Source organism: Heterocephalus glaber, unplaced genomic scaffold, assembly GCF_053883595.1.
Source record: "Heterocephalus glaber isolate CG9 unplaced genomic scaffold, H.glaber_assembly_v1.0 deba00001593, whole genome shotgun sequence".
Classification (NCBI taxonomy): Eukaryota; Metazoa; Chordata; class Mammalia; order Rodentia; family Bathyergidae; genus Heterocephalus; species Heterocephalus glaber.
The window spans coordinates 4,798,196-4,815,249 of NW_028258368.1; the positions used below are offsets into that span (position 1 = coordinate 4,798,196).

General features: G+C 40.0%; 1 protein-coding gene across 15 annotated transcripts in view; it reads left to right on the forward strand.

Annotated features, from left to right (window-relative positions):
* Positions 1–17,054, forward strand: part of Rmnd1 (required for meiotic nuclear division 1 homolog) — a 41,753-nt gene that overhangs the window by 21,039 nt on the left and 3,660 nt on the right. For 7 of the 15 annotated variants that reach the window (XR_015444022.1, XM_004856869.2, XM_004856870.3 and 4 more), the window contains 6 exons: positions 2,789–2,828; positions 5,417–5,517; positions 6,496–6,602; positions 7,373–7,437; positions 9,137–9,213; positions 11,705–11,825. Coding sequence is in view for 8 of the 15 variants with exons in the window: in XM_004856869.2 (XP_004856926.1) it covers positions 2,789–2,828; positions 5,417–5,517; positions 6,496–6,602; positions 7,373–7,437; positions 9,137–9,213; positions 11,705–11,825 (511 nt within the window). In the remaining 7 variants the exon portion in view is untranslated. Of the gene's footprint in view, positions 1–2,788; positions 2,829–5,416; positions 5,518–6,495; positions 6,603–7,372; positions 7,438–7,952; positions 8,043–9,136; positions 9,214–11,704; positions 11,826–12,126; positions 14,884–17,054 lie in introns of those variants that run through there. The other 8 variants (XR_015444027.1, XR_015444025.1, XM_087193452.1 and 5 more) reach the window with 4 other exon arrangements.

The window sequence follows — 17,054 nt, forward strand, 5'->3', positions numbered from 1 at the left end:
AGGTTCTGTGGCCAATTCACTGATCTCTTAAAGATGTGTGTGCACCTTTCAGTCTGCGTGGTCAGAATATACATAGTTCTGAGTTACATTTTCATCTAATTCCTGTCAGGTTTAGGGATTGCCTGATAAATCCTTTTAATTTAAAGTCAATACAGTAGTTTTCCCTTGGTTTATCTCCATTGGTGAATGCGGACTCATCGACTGAGTTTGGTGAAGCACCCGTCTTCTGGCCATCCAAGGCCCCTTATCAGGCACACACCGACTCCCCCCTCTCCTTTCTTCTTTGCCATCTTCTTGCTTTTCTTCCTTTCCCTTCTATAGACTTCAGCTAAAGTTCTGGCCCACCCTGTCTCTAGAGATTTCATACTGGAACCCTGGCTCACACAACTTACTCCATTTAAAGATTGTTATAATACCAACCTCAGCAGAGTAGCTGCCCGGGAGTGACAGTGTTAACCGACGCCATGGGAAACAATCTCCTGCTATCTTCACCACCAAGAAACATCTGCTGTTCCCATTTTGTAGTCCTAGTCATAGGACTAATACTCGTAAGTGGCAGAACAGAAATCCATGGAACATGCATATGAATCCAGGCTTTAAACACATGCCTGTAATTCTGTTTGGGAGCTGAGGCAGGGAGCTTCACTTGAGCCAGGGGTTCAGGACCAACCTTGGCAACATAGGTTGTGACTCTGTCTCAAAGAAAAAGCTCCAAACTTTATTAGAGTGTTTTTGTGGCCTTAATCCTTACAGTTGATGTAAACTGGAAGCCATATCTTTGTTAGTATGGACACCTACCTTTTCTATGGCCCTAACTTTAAATAAAATCAATTTTGTGACACTTAGTCCAGTTAGAATGCTAGTATCCTTCTCCCTCAAGAGAGTAGTCAGGATTTCTGAGGACTTCTCTCTCATAGAACTATGATGTAAGCCTTATATGTGATGATACATTTCCTACTCATCACATTCTTAACAATAAAAAAGATGAAGTTAATTTTGAACAATATGAATAATAATATCAAGTTGCCTGAAGTTGAATTCAGTGGGTTTTTTTGGTACTGGGGATTGAACTCAGGACCTTGCACTTGGGAGGCAGGCACAGCACCACTCAGCTAAATCCCCGGCCTGAATTCAGTGTATTTTATCTCACCCAAAATTTCATCATTTCAGCGTATAATCAAAATGAGACTTTCCGTTCTCCTTTTCATCCTAGTTTTTGAACTCCACTTCGAATTGTACATTTACAGCTCATCTGTAAATGGCTCAGATGCTCCATTGCCACGGAGGCTTCTGAGCACCGTGTTGCCCAGCGTGGCAGTAGGTGGAAAGGTGCACAATTCATTGGCTCACTTCTGCCTCCGAGTGATTCTCTGAACTGAATACCTTCAAAGCCATGTCCTGAGACCCTCTCCCAACACTCACTGGTTCCTCCCTGCCTGCTCACTCCTCCTCCTACCAATTTGTCTCAGTTGTAGGCAGGGTCATTCTTTAGTAGGCAGCTCCGATCAGAACACTCTTCTGCTTAGAATTCCCTGGACTCCCACCAGACTACTTCAGCACAATGTTCCTGCTCCCTGTTCCTACTGCCATAATAAGGCTTGACCTCAGAGCCTTCATCCTGAGCTACATCCACAGTCCTCCCCACCCCCTTTTTGAGACAGGACCTTGTGTAATTTACACAGGTTGGCCTCAAACTTGCAGTCCTGCCTCAGCCTCCAGGAATAGATTCATAGATGTGCACCACCACACCTATCTGCCTACTTCTTTAAGCTGATTGCTCACATTATGACATCTATTCCTCACCTGGCTACTCTGCAGGTCCTTTAGGAGCCATGACCCTCTGCTGGGCATCCCATAGTTCACTCTGCATGACCCTTAGTGTGCCAATCACACTCTTGTAAATAATCAGTGGTCTGAGTGTCGGTCTTTTCCATGTCGGAGCTCGTAGAGGGTAGAAACTGGATCATACTCCTATTTTATCCCAAATGCTACAGTAAACACAGACCCCCGTACCTACTAAGCACTTTAAGAAATATAGAAAGAATGATACAGGGTCATCCTCTTTACTCCTTCCTCCTCTAGCACAGTAACCCAGGGAATAACTCCACTCCACTTACTACCTAAAACAGTTCAACATGGCAAACTTCAGAGATGAAACCAAGTTGATTTATAGTGTTTAAACTTTAAGTTCTGTCAAAGTCAGGATTAATTCAGAAAGCCTCCTGTGGCTTACTTATAGGTGTTCTAAGCAGTCTGTGGGAGGAAGCTTTATTCTGTAGGAACTGTTTGCTTTATTCCACAACTGTTAGAAACATGATCCTTTATTCTTTCTCATACCAGAATCTGCCTAATGAGAGCTACAGTGGGGGGGGTCTCAAAACTTTTCCTAATTTTGGGTTGATGATGTAGCTCGTTAGTAAAGCGCTTGTCTAGTAGCCTGCCTAAGGCCCTGGGTTCAGTCCTTAGCACCACCCACATGAAAATATTTTCTTCACTTTGAATTTCCATACATCAGAAGTCAACCAGATATAGAAGCATCTAGATAACATGAAGTTAGATAGTGTCACAGTAATAGCTACCTATTCTACAATCCATGTGAGAAACCATAGATTTCTGAGAAATCGGGTTTTATCAAGAATCAAAAAGTAGCTCTTATTTTAGAACTCAATCTAGGGTCCAAATTATCTAATCAGTCAATAAATCATATTTATTCTAGATGTTACCTAAGCATGACTTTATATATGACCCTAACAAATGCATTCAGTTGACTCTTACTCTTTTAAATCAGGGAAGGAGCTGCCGTGTTTTGGAATGTGAAAGAAAAAACCGTAAGTATAAATAAAGTGTAAAAGTATTAAAATGTAGTTTTCTAAGACTGAATTGTTAATTGGCACTCTGTAGTTTGAGATATTGGAAGATAATTTATTTGTTTGCATTATGTGATATTCTGTCACTTTCATCTTCTAAAATATATAGTATTTTGGCTTTTTAAAAAATGTTCTCTATTTTCCATTTTCTGGATGCACACTGATTTGTGAAGAGTCCAAACCATCCTGACAACACTGCAGAAACAGTTATGTTTGCATATGATAATATATAAAATGAATGATATACACAGTCTATCAGAAGCTTATTTTAGATCAAATTTTGTTTATACCACTTATAGGAAATAATCTCTTTAATACCCAAATCAGGCTTTGTAATACAACTGTTTTAGAGGTAATTTGGTAATTACATCAAAGCTTTACATTTAACCCAGCAAGTTCACACTTAGAAAGTTGTCCCAATAGCTGGGTGTGGTCCACACCTGTAATCCCAACTCTCAGGAGGCTGAGGCAAGAGGACTGCCATGAGTTCAAGGCCAGCCTGGGCTACATAGTGAGATCCTGTCTCAAAAACAAAAAGTTATCCAAAGTATGTAATCACAGTTATATATGGTAAATTATGTACAAAAATGTTCATCAAATCTTTTTATACTAGAAAATGTTGGAAATCACCAAAATATACAGTAATAGAAATTTTATTAAATATATTCACAAAGTAAAATTAAAATATACTACAGTTCTTAAAAATCATGTGGAAAAATACTCCTGGGACATGACTTATGTAGGTGATAGTTAAAAGACCAAGTTATAAACTATAACCCCTATAATATCAAAGCTGGTTAAAAAGTACGCTTCATACAATCCCAGTTTTACTAAAAAGAAATCGCTATGCACATAGTAGGTAAGGAATTACGGGGAAAAGGAAATGGAGATGACCAATAAATATAAGAAGATACAAGGGCCGGGGATTTAGCCCAATGGTTCCACCACCTGCCTTGCAAGCGCAAGGACCCAAGTTCAATCCCTGGTACCAAAAACAAAAAACAAAACAAAATAATCCAGACTTCAAACCAGGTTCTGATACAAGCTCTCTGGCTCTAGATAAGAAGATACGTGTTGTCTATCTGAAGTTGCAAAGTTGTGAAAGAACGTTAAAAATGCCCAGGGGCCGGGGATTTAGCACAGTGGCACTGCACGCCTCGAAATCGCAAGGTCCTGAGTTCGATCCCCGGTACCAGGAAAAATGTCCTGTGGGGTTTGTTTTTGTAGTGCTGGGGATTGAACCCAGAACCTTCACACTGAGCTACATCTCCAGCCCCTTTTTTTCTTTTTTTTGAGACAGGGTCTTGCTGTGTAGTGCAGGCTAGCCTCGAACTCACAGCAGTCCTCCTGCCTCAGCTTCCCTTTTTTTTTTAACCCCTTTGAGACAGGGTCTCACTAAGTCACTAAGTTGCCCAGGCTGGGCTCAAATTTGCAGCTTCCTTATCCTCCTGGTATGCTGGAATTTCAGCCATATACCACCACCCTTTTATCCTGCAGTTTTTATGAATGCTGTCATAAGTGTTTAGATTTTTAAATTAGAAAAATTACTTTGCAGTGCAGTTTAGCAATATGTATCAAAATTACAAGCACACATGTCTTTTTCTTTAGTCTCTAGTGCTGGGGGTCAGACCCAAGGCCTAACACCTGCTACACAAGCACTCGAAGGTATACCTTTGAGGCATACCCCACCCCACCTGTCTTTAGAGCTAGCAGTTCCTAAAGAAATATCCTCACAGGGCTATGAAGATCCATGCATGAGGATGATGCATTGAGTAAATAGCATTCCTTGGGATGGACATTTAACATGGTTAATTAAATTGCAGCTCCTCCGCTAAGAATAGTGTTGAAAATGTTCCTTACGTGTAGTGTGAATCCCATTTCACATAAAAGTGAGTACACACATGTACACTTAGAAAAGTGTGGAAGGCTATGCGCCAAGTTTAGTCACGATTACCTCTGAGCATTGGGACTGAATTCCAGGTGAGCAAAAACAGTCACTTTTGTACAATTTTTGTGGTGCTTAGATCTTTACAGGTATTTGTCTTTACATGTTTTAGACATTTCGTAAGTACAAACCATGTTACTAGTGATTTTGTTTGAGTGGTGGGATAACAAAAATTTTTATTTTCCTGTGCTCATCTATATTTTCCACATGCCAAAAAAAAATGTACCTGTCATCCTGATTAGTTTAATATCACCGTGAGTTTGCATTTTCCTTAAAAACTAAGCAACAGATAGGGCTGGGGATTTAGCTCAGTGGTTCCACTGCTGCCCTCCAACCCCAAGGACCCAAGTTTGATCCCCAATACCAAAAAAAAGGTAAAATCTAAGCAACAAGGGCTGGGGATTTAACTCAGTGGTTTTGCCGCCTGCTGCGCAAGCACAAGGACCCAAGTTCGATCCTCAGTACCAAAAAAAAAAAAAAACTAAGCAACAGAAAACACACCATTAAATACAATGAAAACTGTTAGAAACATCAATCAGCCCCAAAACATGCTTGCACTAAGGAAGTTGTTCTCAATTTCAGGTGAATGTTCCTTTTCTTCTAGATGAAGCATGTGCTGCAGATTCTAGAGAAACATGAAATTCAGCCATATGAAATTGCATTGGTACATTGGGAAAACGAAGAGCTTAACTACAAGAAAATAGAGTAAGCAACTTTTATCAAATTATGAAAAGGGCACTTGGAAAAAAACTAGGTAAAGCAGAGGAAATAAACTGTTTCTGAATATGGGGACTAATTTTAAGAAAAAAGTTATTGCTACAAATAAAAAGGCTATGTCATAATAAATATTAGAGGAATACAGGTAACTTTTTTAACTTGTCAGGGTAGCCACAAATTAAGTAGCTAGTACAACCCCAAAATTGAAAGCTTACATTTTGTTTGTTTTGTTTTTTGAGACAAGGTCTCAATATGCAGTTCAGGCTAGCCTTGAACTCACTATGTAACCCAGGCTGGTCTCATGGGGACTCTCCTGCCTCAGCCTCCCAAGTGCTGGGCTCACAGGCATGAGCCACCATGCCCAGCTCTTTGTGCTTCTTGTTTCTGATCTGTATTCTGTGGAATTAGTAAGACTGAACATCCTTCTATTGAATATTTAGTTTCTTTTCCTTTTTTTTTTTTATTCTTAAACAGTTCACCATAAAAAGTTTTCTAGGGGCCAGGGATTTAGCTCAGTAGTTTTGCCGCCTGCTGTGCAACTGCAAGGACCCAAGTTCGATCCCCAGTACCAAAAAAAAAAATTTCTGTACACAAATTTTTCTCCACATCTTTTGTTTCCATGGAATATATTTCTAGAAATTGAATTAGTTCCATTAAAGATTCTGCGAAAATTTATATAATTCTTGGTATATATTGTTAAAGTGACCTCTAGAAAGATTATAGGGCATATTTTTTCAAAAGAGAAATTTAAAAGTACTTTTAAAATTTGGAAGATACCGGGCATGGTGGTGCACATTTGTAATCCCAGCACACTGGGAAGCTGAGGTTGGAGGATTGCCTTGAATTCAAAGCCAGCCTAGGCTGCATAGTAAAACAATACATAAATAAATAAACAAACAAACAAATAAATATTAATTTTTAAAGATTTTGAAAGATTTAAAAGATGCTTTTTTTCATTTTTCACAGAGGACAGTCTAAACTTCACAGAGGAGAAATCAAGTTAAATTCAGAGCTGGATTTAGATGATGCCATTCTAGAGAAATTTGCTTTCTCCAATGCTCTTTGCCTTTCTGGTAAGTTATTGCTACTTTTTGGAAAAGGTATTCATTTTCATCTCATCGTGGAAGTTTTAGTACTTGGTAAAGATTTTGGCATGTTTTCACAGAAAACTGAACAGAAACATTTATATATAGCAGATGGTGTAAAAAATGGTCTCTGCAAGTTATGCATCCCATGTTAATTGTACTGAGAAAGCTCACCTCCAAAAGTACTTTTGTCCTGTGGCCAGTGCCTTTGTCTGCCTCTCCCGTCTCTCTGTGTGACCAGCTGTTACACATTCATGGTCTCCAGTTCACAGACTCAGCCCTGCCCTCTGTGACTGAGTGGGTACGGCCTCTGGAGGAAACCATGCTCCTGTGTTTCACATACATGGGACAGAGTCATAGCAGCTTTTAAGCTTTTTCTGAAAGAGCTATACCCCCGATAAAACTATCCAAGCTCTGTTTCTCACAAGTCTGCATTAAGCTGCAGACGCAGATGTCCGCACTCCTGTCGGAGTCCTGCAGAGTGGAAGGCCGGGGAGCCTCACCTGCCCCTCCGCAGAGCCACCCCTGTCCAGGCAGCCTGGCACCTTCCGGTTTCTAAGGTGCACGTTAGAAAATCAGGGCTGTCTTTCGGGCCCGCCAACAGGGCTTGGAAATCTGAATCTCCTGTCATTTCCTACATCAGCACTGCCCCTTATCAGAATTATTGTTGAACTGGCAGCAAAGGTATTTGCATTTATACATTTGTATAAACATGATTATGATGGTAAATGTTTCATGTTAACTTTTTTTTTCCTCAGTGAAACTAGCTATTTGGGAAGCAACACTGGATAAATTTATTGAGTCTATTCAGTCAATTCCAGAGGTAAGAAAAAACCTTCCAATTATGTACAAAATGAAAGAGGAAATCTCATATTGTTTTTTAAATTCCAGATTACTTTCCTGTATGGTACAATATTAATATAAATGAAAAGAAAAACAGTGAAATCTTTCCTTTTTAAGGAAGGTGATTCCCACCACTTTTTCATGATTAAAAAGTATTTAGAGCCAGCCATGGTGATACACACCTATAATCCTAGCACTCTGGGATGCTGAGGCAGGAGGATCATAGTTCAAGCCCAGCCTTGTCAACTTAGTGACTTAGCAAGACCATGTTTCAAAATTAAAAGGGGGATGGGGATGTAGCTCATTGTGAAGGCCCTGAGTTCAATCCCTAGTACCCCCCAAAAAAGTATTTTGCTAAATTTTGAGAATACCAGCATATAGAAATGTATATATTTAGTTATATATATTTACTATATAAAACTATTAGGTTGTATTAAAATTTCAAAGTGCATTAAAAGTCATTTTTACTATAACTAATTTTATTTTTATTGACAGAATAATATAATTGATTATTCTTGGGAGAAGAGGCCCTGCTTTTCAATAAGAGATGAGAAATGTGTGCCATAGGAAATGTTGATGGGAGAGGTATATTAGCTCTCTGTTACTGTAACTGAATACCTGAGACAGCTTATATGGGGGAAGGGCTTGCTTGGGCTCACATTTCGGAGCTTGAGTTAGTGGTTGGGCAGACCCACTGTTTTGGGGCAGGTGGTAAGAAAACATACCGTTGTAGAAAGCACATGTTTATAACAGCGAAGAACAAAGTGAGAAGAAGAACAAGGAGCAGGATCCCACCCCAGCCCAAGACCTGCCTCCCTCCCACATGGTCCCGCCTCCTAATGCTACCACCTTCCAGAGTGTAACCCAAGCCTTTGACACCAGGGCCTCTGCGGGACACTCAGGGTCCAAACTACTGCAAAGGGGAATGAAAAAAATAAAGTGTAAGGTTTCTACTAAGAGTTTGAAATCTCAGGGTGAGTTAAGATACACATGAGACACCATCGTGTAAGAGTTATTTACATAAAGTTAAAATTATGCCGTTTCAGAATTGGATGAGCCCAGTTCATATTGGAAGATATATACATATATACAGTCGTCCCTCAGTATCCATGGGAGATTAGCTCCAGACGCTACAGGCTCCCACCCCAGGATTCCAAAGCCTGTGGTGCTCATCTTTATATAAAATGGCAGAGATTTGCATGTAACGCATGCGCATCCTCTTATATACCTTAAATCATCTAGACATCACTCATAATGCCTAATACAATGTAAATCTGTATACAGTGGGTTGGGTTTTATTTGGTTTTCTGTTTTGTTTATTTGCAATGCTTGAGATGAAATTGAGGGCCTCAAACTTGGTAGGCAAGTCCTGTACAACTAAGCTATACTCCCAGCCCTGTAAATGTTGTTACACTGTCATCTTTAGGAAATAATGACAAGGGAAAATAGTATTCAGTACAGATGCTATTGTTTAAAACATATTTTCTTGGGCCGGGGATTTAGCTCCGTGGCATCACACTTGCCTTGCAAGCACAAGGTCCTGAGTTCAAGCCCTGGTACCAAAAAAATTAAAATAAAAAATAAATAAAAAATATTTTCTGCCTGTGGTTAGTTGAATCCACAGAACCCACAGGTACTGAGGGCTGACTGTGTATGTGGTTTTCTTCTCTCCCAAACAGGCTTTAAAAGCTGGGAAGAAAGTGAAACTATCTCATAAAGAAGTTATGCAGAAAATGGGTGAACTCTTTGCCCTAAGGTAAAATTTTGTCTTATAAATAAAATATTTCATACATTTAACAATCTAAAGAAATCATGGCTGTAGTTCCATAGTAAAGAGTAAACATTTAGGCCAGGCATGGTGGTACACACCTGTAATCCCAGCACTAGAGAGGCTGAGGCAGGAGGATCACCATGAGTTCAAGGCCAGCTTGGGCTACATATGAGTTCAATGCCAGGCTAAACTACAGAGTGGGACCCTGTGTCAAAAACAAGCAAACAAATAACAATTAAAAAAATAAACATATATACCTTTTGGGGGGGGGGGGAATTACAGCTATTTCCATTTCATTAATCATAAGCCAGCAGAACTCTCCCACGAGAAGCAGACAGGCTGTAGGACTGTACTGGAGGGAATTCAACATGTGCAAGAGCGATGGTAATTAGTCCACATTAAACCCACATCAGAGGGCACAGTAAATGTTAAGGTAGGAAGGTATATTCTGGAATGTGGCCAGTGGGAATTCCCAGTAAAAACACACTGCATTGTAATGCTAAATAGATTTACTGTAATGGATACAGAAGTTATGTACTATATTTCATTGAATCTGAGACACAAAAATGCCATAGGTAAGGATTATGATGATGCTTTATCATAGAATTTAAATTTGACACTTACTGAAATAGCCCTCTTAGTCTTATTTGAATATAGACTCTATTACATTCCCATCTGAGCATACGTGAAAGGGAAGCAAGGAAAATAAACTGTTTAAGGTAATGGCAACAAGTCACAACTGTTACATTAATACATCAATTTTAAGTTGCTCCCAATTGTAGGATGTTAAATGGAAAGAATTGCGTCTTAAAATTGATAAAATACAGTAATGTTTTATTTTAGACAAATGTCTGGAAAGATTTTCAGTGTATTTTATTCCTTTAATATCCCTAATTTCCCCCAAGTTTTATGGATCTCACTGTTTCTCTCACTGGGTAGCACTGTCCACTTTCATCCCTTCTAGTGGGGAATGAGTTACCCAAGGGCCTGAGAGTCACACCCCGGCCCTGCCCGCCCCCATCTTCCTTGGGTGCTGTCCCTGGAGAGCAGTGGGCTAGTGTTTCGCCCTCTGCACACTTCTTGTGGGGAGGGGCCCCGATTCCAGGTCCCCCACTGTCAGCACCCCACAGAGGAGAGTCTGCTCTCCTGTGTTCATGGTAATGCAAGCAGAATCTAACATAGTAAATATAATTTTAAAGCTTGAAAGTTAAGACTAAATATACTTAAGATTTATGAAGTTTCTATAAAGCTTGACTTTTCTTACCCAAAGTTTTCTTATCTTTACGATAAAAGTGCTTGTGTTATTAAAAGGAATGTGATATGTAACAAGAAACATGGCAAGATATACTAGATGCAAAATTGAGTCAAATTACATGTAGCATGATCCCATTTGTATGAGAATCCCTAGTTTAAATACACACACACACACACACACACACACACGTCCGTGCACACACATAAGACATGTGGAAAGATCTGGAAGGCCACATCTGTGTCGGCAGGACCTCTCCTTGGGAAGAATAGAGGATTTGACTTGTGTGATGGGTTAAGAGGGCCTACCACTGTTCTTCTGAGTTCTTCTCTAAGGTATTCTTTTCTAGTTAACGGCTATTTATCCATAACTTTTACAAGTTAAATTTTTTTTTCAATGCCCAGCCCTCTTAACTTTTCATTTTGAAACAGTTTCTTCATACATTGGTCAGTCTGGGCTTGAACTTAGGATCCTCCTTCTGCCTCCCCCTTCCAGAGTTCTGGGATTACAGGTGTGCTCCCACACCTGGCTCATTTAATTGTTTAAAGTAATCTTAGACCTCTTTATAGAAAAGGTAGAAATTAAGAGAGAATGTGTATGTTTGCTCTTCCTGTGTTTGCATAATGACTGGAAGGATACAAAGAAAACTTAATGGTTGCTACTGGGAGTGAAAGGGTGGAAATAACAGGAATCAGATTTAACAATTTTTATTTATGTCTATCTAGTTTTTGTGTTATGTCTCCTATCCCCAAAAATCGTGTAATATATATACACACATACACACACACACACACATATACATATATATATACATATATGTAAATATATATGTATATATTTTGTAAAACCTCTCAAATAAAAGTTAGAAATTGAAAACAAAATTTTTATTTTCTACTTCATAAATACTGTTTTAAGTCTTACTGGTATATTTTAGATATACATAATAACATTCATCATAAGGAATTTGTACCTGTACATAATATATCTTGATTTTTCTTTTTTCCCCAATTCCCTCCCCTCCCTTCAACCCATAGTTATTGAAGACTGAATTTAGCTGAGAAATGTGAAGTTTTGCAAATTTTTAATTTACATATTTGTCATAAGTGTTTTGCAAAGTCAACATTTAAGAATACTTCCATATAGCACCATGTAAATATGAAATATAGAAACAATGATTTTTAGTTCAAGATTAATAAAAACGTGATTTTCTCTTTTTTTTTAAAGACACCGTATAAACTTGAGTTCAGACTTCTTGATAACTCCCGATTTCTACTGGGACCGAGAAAACCTGGAAGAACTTTATGATAAAACTTGTCAATTCCTCAGCATTACTCGAAGAGTTAAGGTATGTATTTTGTACTTCTATTAAGAGAAAAAGAAGCTGGGCGTAGTGGCGCATGCCTGGAATCCCAGCACACCTGGAAGGAGGATCAGTGTGAGTTCGAGGCCAGCCTGGGCTACATAGTTCAAGGCCAGCCTGCACTACATAATGAGACCTTGTCCCCAGAAAAAGAGAGTAAGACGTGTTGCTTATGATTTGTATGACTGTGAAAGTTTAAGTGAATGTACTTGACTATCAGAGAAATCTCATGTTTCACTTCTGTTCAGATCTCTTAATGTTCCCTTCTTTCCCTCATGCTTTTCAGCTTTTTATGTCAAGGGATCTTCTGATTATTTGTTTCAAAGACGAGTGAAGATTTGTGAGAATTTGGAGGCCTAACAGCTCCTTAGGAAGTTCTTGTCAAGTTTCAAGCAAGAGTTCATGGGGTCCTGAACAAGTTTGGTAACTGTGGAAATAGAAAAAACTGAGCAAAGAATCCTGTAAGATAGAATGAAGAGACTCATAAATGGAGGCCAGGGAGAGGAGAAAATGAGGACTGATGTTTGTCTGTGGGTGACAGGTGGAAAGGTGGCAAACCAGGAGTCTGGGGGAAGTAAAGACTAACTTAAGATAGGCTGAGGTAGGCAACAAGATATTCAACTGGAGCTGAAGATGTGGTTCAGTGGTAGAGCACTTGCTAGCATGGGTGAGGCCCTGGGTTCAATTCCCAGTATCGCCCCCCCCCCAAAAAAAAGATACTCATAGGCATTTAGAAGTGTGGAAGCAAAGTTGAGTAGACTTCTGTATCCAAGTCATTATGGAGGTAGTAGTGATGGAGGTAAACATGTGGGGAATGACCATAGAAACAGAAGTAGTCCCTTATGGCAGCACATGACTATAATCCCACTCTGAGAAGTCAAGGCAAGGAGGATCACAAGTTTAAGCTTAGCCTGAGCAACTTAGCAAGACCTTCCCTCAAAAAAAATGGGGGAGGGGGGTAGGGATTTACCTCAGTGGTGCCGCCACCTGCCTCACAAGCGAAAGGTCCTGAGTTCAATCCCTGGTACCCCCCAAAAAAACTTTTTTAAGGCAATGGATGTAAGGTCAGTGCAGATGCCCTACTTTAAATTCACAACACTACAAAATAAAAAATTTTAAACAGGGATTTAGCTCAGTGCTCCTTGGGTTCAATTCATAGTACCACAAAGTGGCGGGGGCGGGGGGCTCCTATCCATGACCGTCCTTTTCTGCTGATGTACCTGGTTGTCTGGTTTTGAAGCCAGTCTGAGATTGAGTTCCTCTTTGAAAGGATTAACATTTATTAACATATTCAGCTGGAAGAGTCAAGTGTTGACTCAGTTTCTGGAACCCTAGGCCTGTGCAGAAAGCCCTTGCAGAGTTGGTATAATCACTGCAACGCAGGTTGGCAGTTTCTCATAAAGTTAATCATGGTCTTATCATAAGACCCACCAATTCTATCCCTAAGTATTATCTACGAAAAATGAAAACAGGTTGCCTTATCCAGATTTGTATACAAATGTTTGTAGCTTTATTCTTAAATAGGCAAAAATTGGAATCAACCAAATGGCTATTCATAAGTGAATGAAAAAAAAAAACTAGTTAATCCATAATTTAATACCACTCCAAAATCAAAGCAGTTACTGGCTCATGCAGCAACATGGGTAAATCTCCAAATCATTATGCTGAGGAGGAGAAGCAAGATACCAAAGCAAAGCAGTGTGCTATTGGATTTGTAAGGTATTCTAGACAATCTAAAGAAAGTACATCACCGATTGCATAAGGCTGGGGGGGACGGGTCGGGCAGGTAAGACTGCAAAGGGTGATGGGAACTTTTTGTGGTTAGTAATTACATGGGTATATGTCAAAATCTTTCAAACCATACTTAGAATGAGTGCATTTTGTATGTATTTATATGAATTATGTGTCAAAGTTTGAAAATAATCTCATCGAAATTCTTAAATTTGAGTGTTCAGCTGTACTGAGCATGGATCTCTGTTCTTTCCCTTGGTATGGAGGGACATGGTGGAATTGATTCTTCTGCACAGTTCAGTGTCACTGCCACCAAGGAGATAGGGGCTTTTGTCCCTTTTCTGATAGCCAGCTTGCTCTGCTTAAGTTAATAAGTGACTAAGCAGTAGCCATGGCAAACAGCTGCTTGGCAGGTTTGAGCCTAGACACATACACACCCATCACATCACAATATTCTTTTTTTTCTTTTTTTGGGTACTGGGGATCGAACTCGGGTCCTTGCACTTGCACAGCAGGCGGCGAAACCACTGAGCTAAATCCCCGGCCCACACCACAGTATTCTTTCATATTGATGTCCATGATATCCTTCACATGTCCCTCCTGGGTGAGAGTACAAAAGAACAAGATTAGTCACCAATGATGAAGGTTGGAGCAATTCAGATACTGAGTGGGAGAAGTAAAAAGATAAAGATGCCTTTCAAGAATTTAACTCAAGGGCTGTGGATTTAGCTCAGTGGCACTGCACCTGCCTCAAAAGCTCAAGGTCCTGAGTTCAATCCTCAGTACCAAAACAAAAAATTTTAACTCAAGCTAGTCTTGGTGGTGCATTCCTGTAATCCCATACTCTGGGAAGCAGAGGCAGAAAGATCTACTGATTGAGCCCACCCCAGATGACTTAGCAAGATCTAGTGTCAAAAATAAGGCTCTGGGTATAGCTAAGTACAAAGGCATCAGGTTTAGTCTCCAATACCACCCAAAAAAACCTAAAAGCTTATGCAAATCCCTAATGTTTAACATGAAAGCTGCAGTAAAAGATGAGAAATGTGAAAGAACCAATAAGGAAAACAATAGTGCAGTGAGTAATCACCTTGCTGAACAAGAATTAACTACTAATAAAGAAGAAAGGAAACCCTTGGAGAAACTGCCACTTCATTGTTATCTGCCAAACCAGAGGAAGGGACATGAAACGCTCAAGGCCTGCCTAGGGACAGACCTCCTCCAAGTGGATTGACTTCTTTGGAATCCACTATTGGAAAGTTGCTTAAGCAACCCTAAGCTCCGGCAGAGCAAGGTTCAATCCCCAAATGTGAAGGTTCGTATAGTAAGTCCACCCCATGGCAGTCATTTTTTAAAACTCTCATGTAAACTGTACATAAAATACAGTAACTGGCTTCTGAATCCTTAAGTGATCACATGGGAAAAATGCATAGTACTGCACCAAATCAGTGCTATGAGAAATATTTACTCTTTAATCTGGCATCATTAAAAATGAATCTCCAGCCAGGGATTTAGCTCAGTGGTTCTGCCACCTGCCTCGCAAGCACAAGGTCCTGAGTTGAATCCCTGTTACCAAAAAAAAAATGTATCTCACCTTGTCTCAAAATTTTTTAGAAGAGGGGTGGAGTCGGGGGTGTAGCTCATTGTGAAAGCACTGGATTCGGTCTCCTTAACACAAGAAAACTATAGATCTCATAAGTCTTTGAAATAGATGTGATTTGATCCATTCTGTATATTTGGGTCAGGACCATCTTTGCCTACATCTTGCCTAGTAACCCCAAACCCCACCTTGTTTTTGTGCTTCTGGAGGACTTCGTACAGACCCCTCAGATTCACCATTTCATAGACTACACTATGATGATCTGATGTACATTTTTGCCTCTAGAGCTATGCATTTTCTGTGGGGTCTCCAGAGTATCAGAGCATCTTAGGCCCTTTTGCGGGGAAAGGAGGGAGTTGAGACAGGGTCTCTCACTGTGTGGTTCAGGCTAATCCTGAACTGTGTAGCCCAGGCTGGTGAACTTGTAGTGATACTCCTGCCTTACCTTCCCCGAGTGCTGGGATTAGGCATGCACTACCATGTTTGGCATCTTAGGGTTTTCCTATGGATGAAAACATCTATAAAAAGATTTAGCCAGCATACGAAGATACAGAATTCCTTTCTCTACATTTTCTCAAATGCCTGACATCCTCCATAGCAGACAGGCAAACTTAAAACTACCTATATTGCAGTCCCTATCAATAGCAAGGTAATGTTACTACCTGATCGCTTAAGATGTGTCTTCTGGTGGTAGATTGTCCACATGAGTTATGAACCTAAATGTTCTCAAACTACATTTCTCAGTAATTTTTTAGCATCCCAAAAGCAGGTAAGACTGGTTGAATTGTGTAAGATTATTTGGAAGGGGCTTGTGTTAGCTTTATGTCACTGTAACAAAGTGCCTGAGATAATTAACATGTAAAGGTAAGAGCTTTATTTTGGCTCACAGTTTAGGAGATTGTAGTGGTGACTGATTGGCCCATTTGGGGCCTGTGGCAAGGCAGCACATTTTGGCAGGAGCATGTGGCAGAGCAAAACTGCCATCACCAGCCATGGAGCAGAGAGGAAGAATCAAGGTCCCACAGTCCTCTTCAGGGACACACTCTGGGTAACCTAAAGACCTCCCATTACATTAGGCCCTTAAAGGTTGTCAGTGCCACTCTGGGGACCAAACCTTTACTTAACACATGTGCTTTTAGGGGACACTCAACATCCACAGTATAGCAGGGCTAAATAGAATGCGAACTGGTCCTGACTTTCAGCAAGCTTGTCATGTTTCAAGAAGACAATGAAGAGGGTTTTTTTATCCACAAAAGATAGTCTTGAAGAAAAATGGGGCTAACAGTGTAAGACATGCTGAGAAGCAGAAATATTGAGACCAGAGGTCAAGTCCTTTCGTAAAAAGATTCAGAGAGCAGTTACAGAGGTGTCACAGGACAGAAACCAGTCTGCAGCAGTGCTGGCCTGTTTTCTCTTTAGCAGCCTTCAAGTTCTGTCATTGAAGCCTCTCTCCATATCCCCTCTTCTCCACCGGCACTCATTTCCATGATTTGTACTCCTGCCTTTTCCCAGTAATTTTTACATTATGTACCTCTAACACACTCCCTCTTTGCCTTCTGAATGTTTTCTAATTTTAGTATATGTGCTGCTGAAGCGAGCACTTCTGAATGTTTTCTAGTTGCTTCCTCAATCTCACAAATCCTCATCTATGGTATTGCAGCTTCCTAAGGTCAGAGACCATGATTATTGGCTTCCCAGTTCTTGGCAAAGATACCATGTATAACAGGTACTCAGTGCTAGTGGAAAAAATCAGTAACAAGATCTCAAAATGAAATTATATTCTGAATCTTTCCTGCTCTCTTTCAATGACAAGGCCATCTAGTCCCGGCTATATAGTCATTCAACAGAAAATTTAGAAGTCATCTTGGTGTCCTTTCTGCTTCACC